Source organism: Equus caballus, chromosome 9, assembly GCF_041296265.1.
Source record: "Equus caballus isolate H_3958 breed thoroughbred chromosome 9, TB-T2T, whole genome shotgun sequence".
NCBI lineage: Eukaryota > Metazoa > Chordata > Mammalia > Perissodactyla > Equidae > Equus > Equus caballus.
The window spans coordinates 82,375,087-82,396,093 of record NC_091692.1 but is presented as its reverse complement, the minus strand read 5'-3'; the positions used below and the strand labels follow the sequence as shown (position 1 = coordinate 82,396,093).

Here is a 21,007-nt window from a genome sequence, read left to right as displayed (position 1 = left end):
TTAGACACATTATACACAGTCCTTCGTTTACTCTTTACCACAATCTTATGAGGTAGGCATTGTTATTCCTCCCATTTTAAAGATGAAGTAACTGAGGCACGGAAAAGCTGGGTGACTTGCCCAGGATCACAGAATTAATAAATGGTGGACCCAGAAGGCACACCAGGCGCTCTGTCTCCGGAGCCCACCTCTTAAGCACTGTGCCACTCAGGGGCAGACGGCATAGCTTCACTTGCCATGATCACAGTCTAGATACGGTCACATGGGCAAAATCTCATGTCATCGAAGCCGCCCTGGAGATTATTGTAGGTGGGCTCCGTGGTAGAGACTTGCTTGCCGCCTCTCTCAGTGACTCCAGCTGAGCCCATTTCCCTCCTTTTTCTTGTTGAGCCTCCGATGAAGCAGTTGGTACTAAGACCGACTGAGGGAAGAGAAGGTTCCTGGCTTCTGTCTCATGTTTACCCCTGGGCACATGCTCACTGAGTGGAATGGTTGGTGTAATTACCCAAGAAAAGATGACTTCCCTTCTTTTTCTGTCCAGCTCTGCATGCATAGTTGAATTTGTGTCAATTAAATGTCCTTATGACATGGCTCCTTTGTACTGCCTTCGCATTCAGGCAGATTTTGTCTCTCTGAACTTATGAAAGTTGGCAAACTATATGTAAACTTCTTCCCAAAATTCCAGCAGAAATGAGTTTTGTTTAGCCAAAAAGAGTAAATGATCCAGAATGTTTTGTAACTCCTCCTTTCTTGGTGCCCATGGGTTGATCACTGAAGCCCTTCTAGAAAACCATCCACCTAGTGCCATGTCAACAGTTGCAGAAAGGAGTGAGTGTGGGATTTCCAGGTCATGTATTGACTTCTTCATCCACACCGGGAGCCTCTCAAATGGCGCATTCACAGCACCAGCACTGGTGGTGCAAGAGGACACGTGGAAACCTGAAAGTAGAATGCAGTTCTGGAAATCCTTTTGTTCTTCCCACTTGCGTCTAAACTTAAACCTCCCTCACCTTATGCCTCTTTTAACTCCCTTCCAAGGGGCGTATCTGTGGAGCTTGCTGAAATCGCAGAGGCTGAGCCTCAGCTCCAGACCACCCCAGTCAAACTCTCCAGGAAGAAGATCCCGGCGTCTCTCCTTCAACACGCTCTACCAGTGACTGAAGGTCCCTACGCCAACATTTGAGAACTGTTAAAATGGTGGTTAAGGGGATGGTGTTGGGATCCAGCCCATCTAAGCCGCAGATGCCTCATCTGTAAAATGAGGGCCAAACAGCTTGTATAGCACGGAGCTATGACGAGAGTGAAACGGTAGCACACGGAGAGGTCATAGCACCTTAGGAGTGCTCAGTAAATACTCAGTGCTCAGTAAATACTGTCAGTTGTTGTCATTGCCATCATCACACTCCTGAGTCTAAAAGGATTCCTTGTTCGATGATCAGAATGTGGAGGAAAGAGGACATGGCTCATCGTCATAGTCTCAAATGCTAGATAGGGCATGAGGAATCAAGGTTCCTGTCTTACAAAAATGGAAGTGACTCAAGACTCTATTTTGTGCCCAGTCTCTAGAAATTCAGAGAAAGACCCTGCAGAGAGCCACCTGGGCTCTGAAGTCCCCCAGCCTGACAACCAACTCTAACCTTGTCCTCTCAAATGACTCCAAAAAGCAGCCCAACCCCGTGGAAATGAATTAGTCAAACCATTGAGGTACCACAGGGCAGGGGAAGGTGATTGACTGAGTTTTACCCTCCTGGCCCATGGGGCGTTCACCGTGAGATATGTTGGGTGCCTAGGCACAGAGGTTATTAAACACAAATCCTGTAACTGTTGTTCCTCATATGTGATGCCCAAATCCTGTTGCATCCCACATCTCTTTAGGATGAATTTTGAAATGCCTTTGGGTTTTAAGTTTGGTTTCTTTTTGTTTTAGAATGACATGTCACATTGACCAGCTGAACACTTGGTATGATATGAAAACTCATCAAGAAGTGACCAGCAGCCGCCTCTTCTCAGAAATCCAGACCACCCTGGGGACCTTTGGTCTGAATGGGTTAGACAGGCTTCTCTGCTTTATGATTGTCAAAGAGTTACAGGTGAGCCTTTCACTTTCGTGTAGATTTCCTGCTACCCTGGGAGAGATGAGAGTAGATCATTTAACTTTTCTTTCATGCTTTCATATACTGACATCAGGCATATTTATATGATTCCTGTTAGGTAGATAAGAACTGAAAATGAACCAGAATTTCTTTGGCCAGCATGGTATTTTTATAAGTAGACTGTTTTTGTGAGTTTCATCCTGGGAAGATAAGACTCTCTTTGAAACCAGCAACTTCTGCCAGGAGGCGATGTTTCTAACAGGAACCGGAAGTTGCTGCTTCCCTATCATCCTATTTATAGCGTTGTATGATTTAGGCCAGTCTCTGTTCTACATAGCGTTTGAGTTAACTGGAGTAGTTATTCATTTTATTCATTAAGTTTGGTTCTTTGATCCTGCTTTCTTGTTTTAGAATTTCCTCAGCATGTTTCAGAAAATTATCCTGAGAGACAGAACTGTGCAGGATACCTTAAAAACCCTCATGAATGCTGTCAGCCCCCTAAAAAGTATTGTAGGTAAGTGTTCTGAAACTAGCCTGCAGTGGAGATAACACGGTAGCCTCTCTAAATTTACTAAACAGAAAATTGTATTTTAACCTTTCAGCAAATTCGAATAAAATTTATTTTTCCGCCATTGCCAAAACACAGAAGATTTGGACAGCTTATCTGGAGGCTATAATGAAGGTATGTTGTGGGAAAGAGGTTGATAATTAATATTATTTTTTTTTTAACTATTATTTTCCTGTAACCTTGTTGTCCAAAGAAAGCCCCTCTTCTTTGTTTTGTCGTCAAAACAAAAATACAACACTTCAGTTTATCATTATTTCTAAATTCACTGTTTCTTTATCTTCCTTTCTGGGGCTGTTCTTGACTATGCTTTTCATTGGCCTATTGTTTTCATTTTGCTGGAAAAACTGTTTCTTTTTGAAATGTCTTTAAGGAAGAGGTGCTTTCACCCAAGGAAATGGAAATCTTTCCTCGGTAACGCTCCGCCCTCGCATAACAAGTCTATTTAATGAACTGCTCTATCAGTGTACAGCCCTAATCTGCTCCAAGTAGCTGTTAGAACAACGCTTTTGTCTTTCTCCCCTCCTGTGTCTACATGGATGTTAGAAAGCCAGGTTCTTTGGGGCATAAATTACATTGTGAGTAGAACACTGTCTTTGGAAATGAGTAAGAAAGTGAGATGAGGAGATTGATTTGCAGCGTGGAAGTCTACTTTCTGTAGAATCCACTCATCTGCTTTGCTGCCTTTACTTGGCTTTGGCTCCCAGGGACTCTCTGAATCTTCTTTTTTTTTTGAGGAATATTAGCCCTGAGCTAACTACTGCCAGTCCTCCTCATTTTTTGCTGAGGAAGCCTGGCCCTGAGCTAACATCCGTGCCTATCTTTCTCTACTTTATATGTGGGACGCCTACCACAGCATGGCATGCCAAACGGTGCCATGTCTGCCCCCGGGATTCGAACCAGCGAACCCCGGGCCGCTCAGAAGTGGAACATGCGAACTTAACTGCTGTGCCACTGGGCCAGCCCCTGAATCTTCTGCACATCCTTCTCTCATCACTTGATGATCTGAGACATTCAACAATTCTTTATCGAACACCCGTTACACACAAAGCATTGTCAGTTGTTGGGTGACACAGTAAAAGGAAGCACTACCCGTCTCCTCAGGAAGCCTGCTTACCAGCTAGTAGATTTCTTGGTGGAAACTGATTCATTGTTAGAAGTATCACATACCATAGAAAAAGTCTAGACTGTTCTGGGAATTTGGAAGAATTCCATTCTCTTCTTCCCAATTATATAAATTCATCATTGAGACTGTATTCATTGGTTTCTCAGCCAGATTCACAGTATATTTCCCATAATTTCAGTAAATTGTTTTTGTTTTAATTTGGAAACTTAAACGGAAGAGGTAACTGAAGGAGCTTCTGGCTCTGCTCGATGTCCTCTTGTGATTTAGGTCTGACATTCTGTTAGCCAAGTGATTTTCAGATATTCAGAGCTTCTCAGGCCAAGTTTCTAACTGCTGGAAACCCTTTTAGGAGGAGTGAAGAATCACCTGGGGTTGGACAGGCCTGAGTCTCGCCTCTGTGGGAGGCTGAGGGAGAGCACAGGGCTCTTGGAAGAGGCTCGGAGCTGTTCCTCTTGGTTGCCAGATGGTCCACAGCCCATGGCTATTACAGACCACTGTTAGTTGTAATTGCTGGTAATTCAGTAAGAGCCACATATTGTGTCTAAGTCAGTGGTCTTTACGTAAGGCCCCCAAGGACGGATTTGTCTTTTGTCTTGAATTGGGGAAACTGCAGTCCCTAAGCCAGTGCTAATAATCTGGAGCAGCGATGGAAATGTTCTGTGCCGTTCACAGAACATTTCCATCGCTGCTCCAGCTTACACCCTTGAAACGAAGCCTGTGGGACTGAGAAACTGAATTTTTAATTTTATTTCATTTTATTCCTTTTAAATTTAAATAGCCACAAGCAACTAATGGCTGCTATATTGATCTGTGCGGGTCCAGAGAAATCACAGAGAAAGAGTGATAATCCAGAGATCTCTAAATAGACAAATAGGCAGAATGAGCTTACCACTTCCCAGGCTCCTGAGCCCTCTAGAATCTTATTACAGGCTTGTAATACGGGAGCACCGAAAGAGAGTGTTGGTCACCAACATTCAGTATGCTTTAAATAAGAACAAATTATGTTAAACCGCCTTTATTTCTGTTTCCATTTTTTAGATTGGTATTTTCAAGGGAATCCTTGACTTAGAGTATCTAGAATTAAGCAGGGAATTATATGGGCCACTGCAAGATTGGAGCGACACTTTTGAGTGGCCTGAGAGAACCTACTATTTTCTTGGCCTTGCTCTATTCTAATTATTAAATAATAATTTTTTCTATCAGTAAAAGGTTATTGCTTATAAGTAGCATTTTTTGGATTGACTTTTATTTTCTTCGTATAAGTAGAATAATAGTCTAGGAAGAATTGTGTCAAAGTAAATACATTTGAGGTCATTTAACACTTTTACCTGTTACAAGCTCCTTTTATCTAAATAATAACTTTTCTTTGCTCTTAGAGAGGACCACTCTCTCTTCCTTAACTTTTCTCTGCTCCCAACAGCTCAGAGGATGTGTGTTCCTTCCACCTTATTGTTGATGGAATTATAAAACAGTCCAGCCTCCCATCCTATTCCTCCTCTCCCCCTCGCTCATCTTTCAGGGATAACTTTCCGAGAATAGAAAAGAAGAAATTTACTAACATAAAATGTTAGAGTGTGCTGTTGACTTATGATGCTGACAAGTTTATGGGAGCACGCAGAATCTCTGTCAAACCTGACCCAAAGACGGTCTCCTCTCACCTCTCAGGCATCACAGATATCTCCAAATATCATTTATGCTCATCACTACTTGGCAATTATAGTGGTTGATCCACCATGTCAACATAATTCTATCACAAATCTGTTCTTTGAATAGTTGTATAATTATAATTTGTTACAGTTGGCTTCTCTGGTCATCCTGTGTTTTATTTTGTACACGTGAAAGAATTATTCTGGGACAGTGTTCATGGGCTTCACCACGTTCCCAGAGCAGTCCAAGGTACAAAAAGAAGGTTAAGAACCCCTGGATTAAGGGTTAGCATTGTTAGAGGGGCCTTCTTGGTAGATTTTATGTCGATTATTTTTTAACCCAGATTATTACATGATGTGTCTTCCTGAGTGATGTCAACAGATTTCGATTCACCAAGTTTTAGAATATCAGAGTGAAATGGCATCCTTTGGACGGAGAAAGTTCAGTTTAGGGCAAATAAATGAAGTAGGCTTCTCGTAGCAGCTGCTAAACTTGGAGAACTTCAAAAGATCAAAAATAGAGTTTCAAAAAACACAACTTTAATACACAAACAACTGAACCTTAATGGATCACTTTGTAAAATGTTAGACTTTGGGGATGCTTCACGGTTGGCGCACAGGAGTCTAGGCAGACATTCCTCGCAGGGCCCCTTGTCCATCAGGGGTCATGCTGCTTAGCCGTGGAGCCAGTCTAGGAAATCCTGCCATGTGACCCTTCCAGTCAGAGACTCATGGTGTGTGCCTCCTTACTGTCAGGTTGGAATGCTTCCGTGTTCCACCTGTCCTTTCTCTTGCCTGTTCACAGGTTGGGCAGATGCAGATTCTGAGACAGCAGATCGCTAATGAATTAAATTATTCTTGTCGGTTTGACTCCAAACACCTGGCAGCTGCTCTGGAGAATCTCAATAAGTAAGTGCCAGCGTTTGAAACAGCCGTCTGTGGGCCTGGATTGTTCATCATCAGTTAGCACCCCAGTTTCTTCAATTCCTACTCTTTTAAGTTCTTCTTGGGTAAGAAGGCTTGCTGAGTTTATAGGCTCCCTTCCCGTGGATCATCAAATCTGTCTTCAGAAGCCTCTTTTCTCAGGGTTGTCCCTTGGGGGGGTGTGTGTCTGTGTGTGTGTGTCTGTGTCTGTCCATCTCTCTTTTTGGCTGCTTTGTTTATTCAGCCAGTATATATTGATCACTTAATACACATGAGTGTGCTGGATACACATGACTGTGCTGGATACTTGCACAGATTAGGAAAGCAGTTTTTACCAAAGTCCCACTCCTGGCTTTGCACAGAACTGACTCACTCATCATCCTGAGAGCCGTTAGAAGTGTGTTAAATCACCAGGAGTGGCTGTGGGCACACCTGGAGTGCAGTCATATCCTCCAACTCACCAGCACCTTGCTGTCATTTTCAGCCTTTACTTAAAGATAAATAATCCAGGCTTCTTGGTCCCTAAATCAGGGCTTGTGACAAAGTAGATATTGAAAACAGTTCAGTCCGTTCATAAAAGTTAGAGTGGTGAAAGCACTTGATTTGGGTTAACTCCAAAAGAGAGAGTAATTCGAGGTTAAATTTCCACTTGTAACCAATCACAGGCATGGAAATGGAGAACTAGAAGGATCAAGCCCTTATTTTACAGATGAGAAAACTGAGGCCCTGAAGGTCACATCACAGCCCTTATTAACTGTTGTATAAATTCAGTTAATCTCTAATGTTCATCACTGTTTTGTTTTGTTTTTCTTCATTTAGGGCTCTCCTAGCAGATATCGAAGCCCACTATCAGGATCCCTCACTTCCTTACCCCAAAGAAGATAACACGCTCTTATATGAAATCACAGCCTACCTGGAGGCAGCTGGTATTCACAACCCACTGAATAAGGTTAATGATTAAGATACATAATGGTGCGGTGGGAGACTGGTGCAAAAGGTGATCTGACCCAGGTTGCAGGTGGCTGTGCTGAGGTAGTGGGAGACCCTGGGTTCCAGTCCCAGAGCCTCCATTCTCTCGAGTCCCCATCCTTTCTGAGCTCCACTTTCTCACGTGTGATATGAGGATGATCACACCTTCCCTGCTGGACTCGGGCCTGCAGGAATCAAGTGATACAACACTTGTCAGAACTCGTTAGAAAGTGAGAAGTCGGGGGCTGGCCCCATAGACTAGTGGTTAAGTTTAGCGCACTCCACTTTAGCAGCCTGGTTTAGTTCCTGGGTGCAAACCTATGCCAGTCATCAGTGGCCATGCTGTGGCAGTAACCCACATGCAAGAGAGAGGAAGAAGGGCACAGATGTTAGCTCAGGGTAATCTTCCTCAAGCAAAAAAAGAGGAAGATTGGCACAGATGTTAGCGCAGGGTGAATCTTCCTCACCAAAAAAAAAAAAAGAAGTGCTGTATCTGTAAGTGATTAGTTTAAGGTTTGTCTGGGGTTTGATATTTGAACTGCAACTAAAGGTGACGTTGGTCCTTCTTGCCCAAAGAGGCTTGCTTTCCTTCGTGGCTGACAGTAATCACAGTCATGATCTGGGGCTACAAACTCTTCTGATCTCCAAAAACCTGAGAACCGAAAGGTTTCTCATCAGTTGGTGCCAGAGCTCATTTGGTGGCAAAACCTGTCCTGAACTGACGTAAGCCTGTTTATACTCGTTATTTGTCCTCCCTGGTGTGAATATTCATATGTGATGCAGAAATACAGATGACTGCTTAAAGTGTGTTACCCTACACCCTATATTACCTTTCTAAAATCTATAAAATGTGAAATTCTGAAATCTGTACGATCCCCTGGGTTTGGGATAGAAGATTGTAAACCTAAAGAGCAGCTAACGTTTTCTGAGTACTTACTGTGCGCCCAGCACTGTGTTAACCCAGCCACGGGGGATCTCGCTTAATCCCACAGCAACTCTTTGATGTGTGCCATTGCTGGGTGAGGACCCTGAGGCTCAGAGGCGATCACTTCCCCCAGGCTCCACACTAGCCAGCATGCTACTCTGCCTCCCGGGGATCTACCCAGGGCCGCTGGGAGGAGGGAGATGGCCGGGTGTGCCCTGACTGTACTTTCTGCACCTGAACTGGGAGGGGCACTGCTCTGGGACATTGCCCGGGAAAGCAAATGACGGATGAGACATGGGCTTGCTCTCTGCTTGTGTACTACCGCTCACTGCTACGTGGATCTTTCCTTCTTTCTTCTGCCTCTTTCTCTTCCCCTCCTTCCCTCCAGCTTTGCCTTGACTGCTGTATGTGGCACTCCCCTCCCATTCTTGCTCCTCACCCTTTCTCTCCTTCCCTTTGTTAATGACATTAAGAAGATTCAGGTGGAAAGTCACTGCTAATCTCTCAGCAAAATTGTTCCCTTCCCTGAAGGGCTAATTGTCACATAGGTGTTTATGTTTGGGGTGGGGGCTCAGTGGTGTTAAATAAAACTCTGAAGGCAGCAAATTAATGTCGCCATCTTACTTTTAGGGAGTTTGAAGAAGAAACTGAAATAAAATGGAAGCTTTCCATCTAAAAATGTCTTCTAGGGGCCTGCCCGGTGGGGCAGCAGTTAAGTTCACACGTTCCGCTTCTCTGCGGCCCGGGGTTCGCCCGTTTGGATCCCGGGTGCGGACATAGCACCACTTGGCAAAAGCCATGCTGTGGCAGGCATCCCACTTATAAAATAGAGGAAGATGGGCACGAATGTTAGCTCAGGGCCAGTCTTCCTCAGCAAAAAGAGGAAGATTAGCAATAATTAGCTCAGGGCTGATCTTCCTCAAAAAAAAAAAGAACGCATGTTCTACGTTATTGTGCAATGTGAAGAAACCATTGACTCTTCTTACCTTTCTCTTTCCAGATATACATAACGACAAAGCGCCTACCCTACTTCCCAATCGTCAACTTTCTATTTTTGATCGCCCAGTTGCCAAAACTCCAGTACAACAAAAACCTAGGTACAGTATGACACTTATTCTTTGTAATAAGTAACAGTAATAAAAGATTAATATGTAACCAAACAGCTCTTTGAATAGAACGCTATTTCACCTGTGAGATCTTTTCTTAGTTAAATGCGTGTTTATATAATTCCTCTCTCAGGCCTCTGAAATATGATGCACCTTCGTGAAATGTCAACAGTGGATTTAATATCAACCAAGTAGAGTCCACTAGTTTAATTTGAACGGTGAATTATCCAACTTGTAAAATGTGTGGAGACCTCTGCTTCTCTCCTGTCTTTAATGTTTAGGGTGCTGATTATGGTGTGAAAGAAACTTCTTTTGGTTAATGTCCTGTTCTTTCATCAAGTGTCGTGTGCCTACTGTGTATCTTGGCCCTGCGGTCGGAAGAAGAACGATGCGGTTAAGGAGAGAATCTAGTACCGGAATAGCTGGTACTTTAATGTGGGATTGAAAATATTTAGTACGAAAAATAGATGCCAAAGGCTTTCAGTATCTTTGTCTTCCCAGGGCTGTAACCCTAATGTTTTGGTCGTTGATCACTTTATCTTGAACATCTTTATAATCACCTTTCTAACAGATTCCGAAGCACTTCTTTTCTCCAAGCTTTGTATCCAACTACGCAGAGTGTTTTTAAAATCCACTGTTGAATGTAATTTGCTCTCAAAGTATTTTAGCAGCATTTCTGTAAATGTAATCGTATTATTTTTTAACCAGTGATTCCAAAATGTACTTCTTCCTTGAAGTGTTTCCCTTCCTATTTCATAAGCTTTTTTAGAGTGAAAATGTAGTCTCTTTAAGGTTTTTATTCTCTCATTCAAAAATGTTCCTTGATTCCAGAAACAGCTCCATAACAATACCTGTTACTGCCACAGAACGCAGAGCATGATGGCACCCAAAAAACGCTTGCTGTAGGAGGGGGGAGCAACGTCTGTTTGGACTCTTGCTTCGCCACCTGTCACCAATGTGACTTTGGTTAGGTTCCTTAATGTCTTGGGCCCATCAGGTTTTTAAGTACCTTATGCAGTCCCTAGCACTGAGCAGGCGCTCGCCTGATGCTAGATCCCTTTCTGTGTTTTCATCAAAATCAATTTAAAGGACCATCCCAAGATTGATTTATGCGTTCATCTTGAGATTCAGAGATTCATGTTCTCCCCCTCTCGTCTCTGTGTTATTCCTAAATAAGAATGTATGATTCTTTATAATGATGAATTGTCAGGGCATGAAGATATCTTGTTTTCATTAAGACTGTTCGTTCTCTGGTCTCATTCTTAGGTAATATTTCTTTCACTGGACACGTGGTTAAAGTCTGGTAGCACGATCATACCGCTGCTTATGGGAAGCATGTCACTATTCCATGGAATTCCCACATCTTTAAACAAAACAAAACCTTTAAGTGTCCTAGAAATATATGTATACCTGACTGCAATTCTCTTTGTGAATTAGACTGATGTCTTAATTCAGGAATCAAATTAACGAAAAATAGGACTCAAGAGGAAACATCAGTGTGTTTGTATACCCTAAAAACACATATTTGACTTTGTGGGCATCGTTCTCCAGACTGATCTAAGAAACGCATGCCTGCCTCGGTCTGTCTTTTAAGAATGAATCGCTGTGGTGCTCCATTCATACAGGAAGTTTTTGTTGTTGAATATCACTTTTGCTCTCCAACTGGAAAGGATGATTTCTCCATGTTCTGAGTACCATTACTGTCTTGTACAGTGGGCACTAATAACCCAGAATCACCAAAGCCTGGCGTAGGTAAATTGGGATAACTTGTTTTAGCATCTCTGGTTTAAGTAAGTGATTTCTCAGTCTTGACAAGAACCCAAATTTGGGATCTAGGGGTCTGTCTGACCAGTTTAAGTTTATAAGAAACTGCCAGTCCTTTTTTCAAAGTGGTTGTACCATTTTACATCCCACCAGTATTTGACAATGTCAGTCTTTTTCATTTTAGCTGTTCTAATGGATGGATGTGTATGCTATCTCATTGTAATTTTAAATTACCTTTCCCTGATGATTAATGATGTTGAGCACTTTTTGTGCTTATTGAGCATTCCTTATATCTATCTTTCTTAAGTGTCTATTAAAGCCTTTTGCCTATTTTTAAATTGGGTTGTTTGCTTTTTTACCACTGAGTTGTAGGAGTTGTTTATATATTATGGATAAAAGTCCTTTATTAGATATATGTATTATGAATATTTTCTCACAAACTGGCTTGCTTATTCATTTTCTTACTGGTGACTTTAATGAGAAGTTTTTACTGTTGATGATGTATAAATTTATCCATTTTTTTCTTTATAATTAGTCCTTTCTGTATCCTGTCTGAGAAATATTTCCCTACCCCAAAGCCATGCAGATATTGTCCTATGTTTTTTCCTAGAAGCTTTGTAGTTTTAGCCTTTACAATGAGGTCTGTGGTCCATTTTGAATTCTTTTTTTTTTTTTTTTAAAGATTTTATTTTTTTCCTTTTTCTCCCCAAATCCCCCCAGTACATAGTTGTATATTCTTCGTTGTGGGTCCTTCTAGTTGTGGCATGTGGGACACCGCCTCAGCATGGCTTCATGAGCAGTGCCATGTCCGCGCCCAGGATTCGAACCAACAAAACACTGGGCCGCCTGCAGCAGAGCGCGCGAACTTAACCGCTCAGCCACGGGGCCAGCCCCTTGAATTCTTTTTTAATGTATGGTGTGAGGTAGGAGTCAAGGTTCATTTTTTTCTCCATAACAATATCCAGTTTTAGCATCATTTGTTGAAAAGATTTCTCTTTCCGGGGAACGTTGTAATGATTTGGATATTCATGGAAATTCAGTTGATCGTGTAAGGGTGAGACTATTTCTGGGTTTTCTCTTCTGTTTCATTGATCTGTTTATCCTTATGCCAGTACTGTCTTGATTACTGTAACTTTATAATAAGTCTTGAAACTTTGTTTCAAGTGTAAGTCTTCCAATTTTGTTCTTTATCAACATTGTTTTTCCCCCTGAAGACCCTAAGCTCTGTCTGCTGTTCCCCATGCCAGCTATCCAGGCAGAAGGTCGAGGTCTCCAGATTTGGGCAAAATCCTTAGTGAAAAAGCCAGCTTTGGCACACACTCACTTTACAAAGTTCTTTCTTCCACTGTCTTGACTTCTGCAAGACATATATATATATGTCTTATACATATTATTTTTCTTGTATAATATTCAACATTGTATTGAAAGACACCTTTTAGATGTTTTACCTGGCATTTTAATTTTCATTTAAGAGAGTAGTTCATGCTAGTATGCCATGCTGCCAGTAACAGAAGCCGATTATAGGTCATTTTTATTTTCTCATTTACATTTATCTGTATCTTTAAAATTTTCTGCAATAACATGCATTAATTGTATAATCCAAAAAAGCAGTGATGGTAGTTATAAAAATTAGTAAACATTTTATTGTGTTGAATCCTTCAGACTACTAGAAGCTTCCACCAGTCCCGGGCCTAATTCAGAATGTAGTCCAGAGTTGTCATTCTCTCCAAATAATCGTCTCCCAGTGATGACGTGGGCCCCAAACGTTTGGACATTCGTGAACATTCGTACTGAGCGAACGTTCTCAAAGGCAGGCACTTCACTTGGTGGTGTAATTGGTAATTTGTCCTTCCTTGCAGGAATGGTCTGCCGAAAACCTGCCGACCCCGTGGATTGGCCGCCACTTGTCCTGGGCCTGCTCACCCTGCTGAAGCAGTTTCATTCCCGGTACACAGAACAGTTCCTGGCGCTGATCGGCCAGTTTATCCGCTCCACAGTGGAGCAGTGCACAAGGTACAGAGGGCCAACCGGGAGTAAAAGGGAGAAATGTTACTGAACGGGCTGCAAACCTTGCCTGCCAAAGACCCCTTCTTATCTCCCTAGTAGAGACAAGAATTGGCTGCTTACCCTGCTCTGTAAAGCAAGTCAGGGCACATCTCTTTATCTGGAGCAAAGGTGTGCCCACCCTTAGTCACCCTGCCCGGGGAGCCCCCTAGGTGCACTCAAGGTGATTTTCTGAGAATGAGTCATGGCCACAATTAGCGACAGCCACAGGGAAGAAAGTGCAGGCCTGTTCCTCTGCTGTCTTGGATGCAGCACCCGCATCTCAGGGAGCCCACGTACGCTGGCTGTGCCACTGCCAAGGGATGGCCCCACACCCTTCATGGGAGTCAGGGAGCACGTCCGTGTCCCACCCTGGGCACAGCCGGACTTGCTGGTGTGTGATGAAACAAATCACACAGAAGTTCCTAGTTGATAGAAAGCTTGTAAACTTGTAAACCTTTAATTCTTCTTTTTATCCCCCCCATCCCCCTGCAAATATGGCTTTTCTTGGATAGAGAAAAATATTATTTGCATGAGATGCTGGCTCCTGAACCTCCTTCTCTGCTACCTTAAAGGATAAGCTCAGCTCAGTAAACTTCTCTGTCACATTGCACATTCAAAATTTGCAAGATTACCGCTTGGTCACCTTTGCCAATATAACTTAAAGACTAATTCACGAGAATGATCTTCCAAGTCCTCACAAAGCCCTACTGATCAAACGTGATTTCAGAGGCCACTTAATTTACCTCCTACAAAGTGCGTGAGTCAGCTCTCGGACATCCCTGGCAGGGTGTCAGCCAGTCTCCACTGTGCCACTCCCATCGATGGGGCCCTCACTGCCTCTCAGGGCAACAGGTGCACTGGCAGACTTGTTCTCGTCGTTAGAAAGTTCCTGATTGTGATGAATGCAAACCCATGTCCCTGAAAATTTCACTCGTTGGGCCTTTTTCTACCCTTTGAAATTGGAATAAATGCAATCTCCGTTTGCAGCCACACTTCAAATTGTTCATGTCAGCTGTTGCCTTGGGTCTTCTCTTTCTTAGATGAGCCGCTCCCACCTGTTCTTGGTCTGTGTCTCAGAGGCTGCTCACCATGTCAGTGACCTCTTCTGGAGGTTCCAGTTTGTTATTGGCCATCTTAAAATGTGGCTTCCCAAACGTCCTGCGGTTGCAAATACAGCCCTCCCCTTCATTCTGGGTCCTCTGTGGAGTACAGCACAAAAGTTGCAGTACTAGGTTCTTGACACCCATTGTACGCCAGTGGCTCATGCTGATTTTGCATTCTCTTTAAATCCCAATGTTTTCTTCCCGTGAGCTGCAGTCAGGCCAGTTCTTCCCATCTTAGTTAATGGACTGAACGACAAACCAACACTGGATGTTTTTTCTAGGATATATGCTCAGACTTGCTTCAAAGAGCAGATTTGTAACAATTGAAAAATAGAAGAGAGCTCAGAAGGATGGGAAAGTCTCAAAAATGAAATTCTAACAAACACAAAATGAGGTAAATTGCAAAGGCAAGCAGTAGGCACCCAAGAATCTAGTGCATGAGGCCCCGGGCTGTGGAGAGGAGGCCAAGGACCCCCTGTTCAGGGTTCAGGGTAATGGGAAAGTCACCTCCACACCACGCCCAGCCACCCCGCATCAGAGTTCCCCATCTGTCGAAGTTGGCAGGTCCTTCTGCCTCTGTTTCTTTGCTAATGACTACAAAGGATGAACTGAGGCTCTGGTCCAGCGTGCTACTGGCAAGCCTGCGAGTGACCGTCAGGGTCCAGGAGTCGAGCTGCAGCTCGGGGCTTCCGATTGGGCTAAGCGACGTGACAGAAAGAACCTGAGATGCGTGGAGCTCCTCCTTTCCCTTGCCCCGAGAAGAGCAGATATGAATCTAGCTCTGATCATGTTGAAAGACGAAGGGCAGTGCCAACTTTCCAGGCACAAACATTCTTACACCTTCTTTTCAAAGGGAAAAAACCGTCAGAGAAACAGATCCGTAATCCAGTACCATAAAATCCTTTATGCCACTTTGCACATAAATTGGAAATGGTTTTAACATGTAAGCTCCATAAGAAGACTGTCGTGTGCTTTGCTGCGTCCCCAGCTCGAGAACGGTGCTTGGCAATATGGCTGTTGTATGAATGAGTAGGATCCCACGTGGAAAACTGTGAGGTGCTGTATTTATTTGACACCCTCAAATATACAGTAATGCACCAGGCACAATGCCAGATGCTAGAGATAAAAAGATGAAGACATGAGCCAGGCCCTCAAGGAGACTAGCACACGAAAAACTGAAAGATTAAGAGGCTTGAGGGAAGATACGTAGTATAATGAGAACTTTAGAAAAGGCCATCTGCCCAGAGGAGTCAGGGAGGACTTCCTGGAGGAGGGAGTGCCCACGCTAGGGCTGGAAAGATGACTAGAAGTTTACTTTCAAATAAGCATGTGGAGCAACTGTAGCTACAAAGACGGGAAGGATGGGAAGGACGGGAAGGACGCCTGTTCGGGGACCTGCCAGTCACTGAGTCATGAAGTGCTGAGAGGATACAGAGGGAGATGAGAGAGACAGCAAGGGCCACATTGCGAAGGCCCCTTGTAAACCACGGAGAAGTTTCGATTTTATCCTGTAGGTTGTGTCCTGAAGATATGCGAGCAGGACGATGACTTGATGTGAACAGAGAAGATGGTCTCGAGATTCATTTCTTCTTGGACTTCATTCAGGAATGTGTCGTTGATTTAGTCTTGCAGGATCTTGACTGAGGGTCTGCTGTGTGCAGAGCTGTTAACTGACCCGGACTGTTCTCTTTACAGCCAGAAGATACCTGAAATGCCTGCAGATGTTGTGGGTGCCCTTCTGTTCCTGGAGGATTATGTCCGGTACACAAAGCTACCCAGGAGGGTAAGCCATAGAGAAAGAACAATGGGACGCCCTTTTTGTAAACAGATGGTGTTAGGAGTGGCCCTGGACTCAGAAGGAGTTAACTCCAGTAGCTCATTCACAGTGGATGCCTCTGAGGCCCTCGCCACTGCTCTACCCCACAGCTCTAGAATGTTCCTCCCTTCTCCACCACGTTAAGTGCTTTGCAAGAAGACAGAGTTTAACACAACTTCCCTCCTCTTCTCACTCTGCACCACACTGTCCTCCCGTCAGCAACTCACCCAGTTCAGGAGGAGACGGTTAAGATGGGCAATCCAGGAGAGAATTCTTTTTTTTTTTCCAAAGATTTTATTTTTCCTTTTTCTCCCCAAAGCCCCCCGGTACATAGTTGTATATTTTTAGTTGTGGGTCGGTCTAGTTGTGGCATGTGGGATGCCGCCTCAGCATGGCCTGATGAGCGGTGCTATGTCCGCGCCCAGGATCTGAACCGGTGAGACCCTGGGCCGCCAAAGCAGAGCGCGCGAATTTAACCACTCGGCCACGGGGCCGGCCCCTAGGAGAAAATTCCTAAGTGGCCAGTGTGGAGAAATAATTGCATGGTTTGTTTTTTCCTCTCCACAATAACCTGGTTCCACTGCAAGTTTGGTTAAGTGCACACCACAGCTGAAACTACATATGACCACAGTTTCCAAAAATGGCCGACTACTTTTTACCTTCTAAGATATTCTTTCCTTTTCCTTTCTCACTAGTAATTGCACTTTGGTAAGTTTTAACTCAAAATGGAGAGCTTGATACTAAAATATAACAGACTTTCAATAGATGCTGAAAAGCCATTCTGATTTTTAAGAATTAGTAGGTTAGGAATCAAGGATACTTTTTTATAACAAAAATCAAAGATGATGTATAAATAATTAACTATCTGTGTCATACTTAATAGTGAAACACTAGTGGCATTCTCCTTAAAGTCAGGACTGAAAGTAATGCGACAGTACTGGCTCTCACTGCTGCTCCTGTTGTACGGGTTCAAGACAAGAAAATAGGAAATGAAAATTTTAAAATGCATCGTGAAAAGAAGACAAATTTGCATTATTTATTGAGGAAGTAATTGTCTTCCTTGAATACCCAATAGAATCATGTGGAAAACTATTAAAATTAATGAGAGTTCAGAAAACAAGCTGAGTACGTAGTGTACAAAGTAAATTACACTAATAACCAATTCAAAAATATAACATGGAAAGATCCCATTCACAGAATTAACAAGGAAATAATATAGTCAGGAATAAAAACCTCTACGAGAAATATGAAAAAACAATTCAAAAATAACCATAAAATTTTGAAGTCCTTGTTTCTGAATGAGGAGACTCAAATATTAGTTGCTTCTAGTACTTTAGAGGTTTCTTGCAGTTATGATCAAAATCTCAGATCATTTTTTTTAACTTGGGGGAAGAAAAGATTTTTTAAAATTTCATAGACCTTAGGCTAAAATGGAATGTTTTTTAAAAGAAGGTGATATTAAAACGTTATACCAAATATTGAAATATAGTTTAAAACCATAGAAATCAAAAGAGTGTGGTACTGGTATGAAACTCATCAGATGGATCGAAAGACTAGAATATGTGGCCTAGAAACAAATCCTAACACCCACAATTGTATATAAGGAAAAGAAGCATCTCAAATTGGGGGAGAAAAGGACTATCAGTCAGTAGTGCTGGGATGATTGGTTCATTCTGTGGTTAAAATATAGCAAGTTAGTCTCTTCACATCGTTCATGTTTCAGAATAAATTATAGATAGGCTACAGAGTTAGTGTGAAAAATCAAACCAATAAATTCGCAGAAATTTTAGACAAATATGTATCAGCTCTCAGAACTTCCTATATCTAACATCAAAGGAGGGAACCATAAAAGAAAAGACTTAGAGATTTGATCTTTTATAAAATAAACAATTCTGTTAAATGTCTCAATTTTTAAAAAATTGCAGAAAATATTAACAAAGGACCTGTTTCCTTGATTTATAGTGTGCTCTTCTAGATCAGTGAGAAAAAGATAACCAATCAAATAGAAAAAAGCAAATGGGCAAAGGATATTAACAGGTAGTTTTCAGGAAAAGAAAGAGAAATGGCCAATAACCATTTGTGAAGATGTTCAGCCTTATAGCCAAGGGACACAAGTCAAAATAATAGTAAGGTTACACTTCCACATGTCAGATTAGTAAAAAGTAAAACGTTGGGCTCCTAGAGCTTGGAAAGTTTTGTAGAAATGGGACTTTCCAGTACTTTTGTCATATATCCACCTAATCCCAGAAATTCTACTGCTAGGAATTTGCCTGCTGGATATGTGTGCAAAAGTTCACCAAGATATGTGTGCAAGGACGTTCATAAGCTTTAGCAGAAGTAAAGGTCACAAGATTATGTGATCCTAATTTTGAGTGTGTGCACGTATGTGTTTGTGTGTGTGTGTATGTATGTAAATTGGAAGAATTCAATACAAAATGATTACCAATTTTAATTGTCTCTAAGGGATCAAGATTAGAGATTATTTCTTTTTTATACTCTTCCACATTTGCTAAATTTCTTCTAATTAGCAGGTGATACTTTTATAATCAGAAGAAAATTAAACACCACTTTTAAAAAATACCAACTTCCAGGGGCGGGCCCAGTGGCATAGTGGTTAAGTTTGCATGCTCTGCTTCAGCAGCATGGGGTTCACAGGTTCAGATCCCGGGCACAGACCTAGCACCACTCGTCAAGTCACACTGTGGGAGCATCCCACATAAAATAGAGGAAGATTGGCAACAGATGTTAGTTCAGGGCCAGTCTTCCTCACCAAAAAAAAAAAAAAAAAACCACCCCAGTTTCCAGCACTTAGAGATTACCTAGTTCTACATTCCACCCCTCAGAGCTTCTCGTAAGCATAGTTAAGGGACATGTGCCTTCGAGGGCCTTCCTCCTCTTCCCCGTCTGGCCTCAGGCACTTGCCAGACATCCTCTTCTTCCTAGATTGGTCATCAGTTAATTTTGAGGTGACCTGAGATTACCACTTAGCGGTTCTCAGAGGCATGCGAACTCCTAGCAGATCTAAGTACCTTTAAGAGCCAAGGAGCTCACATCTGGAGACGGGGCACAGTGCAGCATCCCCTCAGACGTTAGTGCCAAGAAATGAGACACCAGCGCGAGGAACAGCAGGAACAGAAGGCAGTGGCTTCAAGGAGAGGTCCGCCCATGTGAGTCCAGCACGTCCCTCTAATGCTCTTGGCTCCAAAGGATATGGTCTCTTTAATTTTTGTGTGGAAAATTTGAATTTTTTCTGAATTATAACACCATGAATGATTTAACTCTGTTCAATTTTTTTAGGTTGCTGAAGCACACGTGCCTAATTTCATTTTTGATGAGTTCAGAACAGTCCTGTAACTTTTTTTCTTCTACTTCTTCAAGTGAGAGGATTGTCCTTAAATCTTCCCACCATCGCTAAAATGAATTGAGAAAAGAAACTCAACCGCTCATATAACTGCATTTTTCCCTTTATTGTGGGAAATATCAGACGTTCTGAGTAAGATGTATCTCATGGCACTAGTTAATATAATTAATACTGTTTAAATCATGGTATTATATGCAATTTATATCATGTAGAAGCAGAAGACATTTTTGTACTGCCTCTTATAGATGCTGAATGTAATTGTTATGTACAAATCCGTTTAGTTTTATGTTCTGAAGAACTATTTGTGCAACTCCAGATTTTCAGTAAAATAGTATTGCCAGTACCCAAAGTTGTCCTTCCATTTATGATTCAAAACCTATATACTCACCCCGCAGAAAACCTTGTCTGGAAACGAGATGATTCTGATAGGTCCAGTGGACATGCGCACAACAGGCTGGCAGACACTTGGTGATGGCCAAACTGTAGTCTGTGGACCACGTACCATGGACGTTTCTCGGTGCCTGAGGCTCGCCGTCCGCTTCCAATCCCAGATACTCTTTGGGGTCCCCGCATCCTTCTGCAGGACTCCCTCACTTCCACTGCTCCTTCCACCCTTCTCTTCCTTCCTCAGCAATCCCTGAGCGCTACCCCCAGTCCTGACAACCATAATGCTAGCCCTAACTACCCCCCCCTTTTTTTCCTGGCAACTGCTTAGTCATTAGCTTTTAACTAACCCCAAATCCTAAATCACTTCTTCGTGAAAATCACTCTGAAAGGGGAGCTGCCATCCTATTGTGGAAACTTGGGTAAGTGCAAGAAAGATGTTTTAGCCCTGACCTTACAGCTAACTACATCTTCCTCTGGAGGGGAGAGAACAAGCAAAAAAAAAGAAGAAAACCCAGAATGTGAAACCTGCTTCTCAGTCATTTAGCAAGTTGCTGGGGTAGAAGCATTGATTTGTAGCCAGGAGGCAGTTTGAGCCCTGGTTCTGCCACTAGCTAAACATCATCCCAAGCCAGCCTACTGGCACCATCTGTAATATCAAGGCTAAATGATTCTCAGTTCCATTCAGTTTTCTGATTTCATGCAAAGTTCTTTCTTTTGTCAGAAGGCCTCAATTCCTAAGATACTGAAAGAAAAGCAAAATGACTTTGTAGCCTTGGATTGTTTCACCATGATTCTGAGAGGATTTTAAAAGGCATCTAGCCAGCAGCAGGAGCCTCACAGCCAGCCGGGTGAAGGCCGAGGGCAGAGTTTTAAAAGTGAATTGTTGCCCTGCACGTCCGTGCGCAGCTGGGAAGTCTCCCCGGCTGAGAGGCTGGCGCAGGGGAGCCCAGCTACCAAGTCCACGGCCATCTTACACCCGCACTGCAAACCTGGCTTGCTGTTTTCCACTTGTAATCAGGTAACAGTAACTGCGTGAAGTGAGTTCTCTGTCAAAATGGACCCCAAAGAAAGCCAGCTGCTAAGGCGGCCAGATCTAAGAAAGTGAGTCTTTAAACAGAATGTAGACATTTGGGATGAATTAGAGGCACTCTCCTGAAGCCAAGCACGAGTCCAGCA

At 42.8% G+C, this 21,007-nt stretch overlaps 1 protein-coding gene across 2 annotated transcripts in view; it reads left to right on the top strand.

Annotated features, from left to right (window-relative positions):
- Positions 1–19,787, top strand: part of WASHC5 (WASH complex subunit 5) — a 60,479-nt gene extending 40,692 nt beyond the window's left edge. The window contains exons 21-29 of one of the 2 annotated variants that reach the window (XM_001498336.6): positions 1,928–2,090; positions 2,505–2,607; positions 2,696–2,775; positions 6,236–6,339; positions 7,174–7,303; positions 9,249–9,345; positions 12,978–13,131; positions 15,963–16,050; positions 19,381–19,787. In XM_001498336.6, the coding sequence (XP_001498386.1) occupies positions 1,928–2,090; positions 2,505–2,607; positions 2,696–2,775; positions 6,236–6,339; positions 7,174–7,303; positions 9,249–9,345; positions 12,978–13,131; positions 15,963–16,050; positions 19,381–19,437 (976 nt within the window). In that variant the 3' untranslated portion in view covers positions 19,438–19,787. The remainder of the gene's footprint in view (positions 1–1,927; positions 2,091–2,504; positions 2,608–2,695; positions 2,776–6,235; positions 6,340–7,173; positions 7,304–9,248; positions 9,346–12,977; positions 13,132–15,962; positions 16,051–19,380) is intronic. The other variant, XM_005613277.4, reaches the window with a different exon arrangement.
- The last annotated feature ends 1,220 nt before the right edge of the window (positions 19,788–21,007 follow it).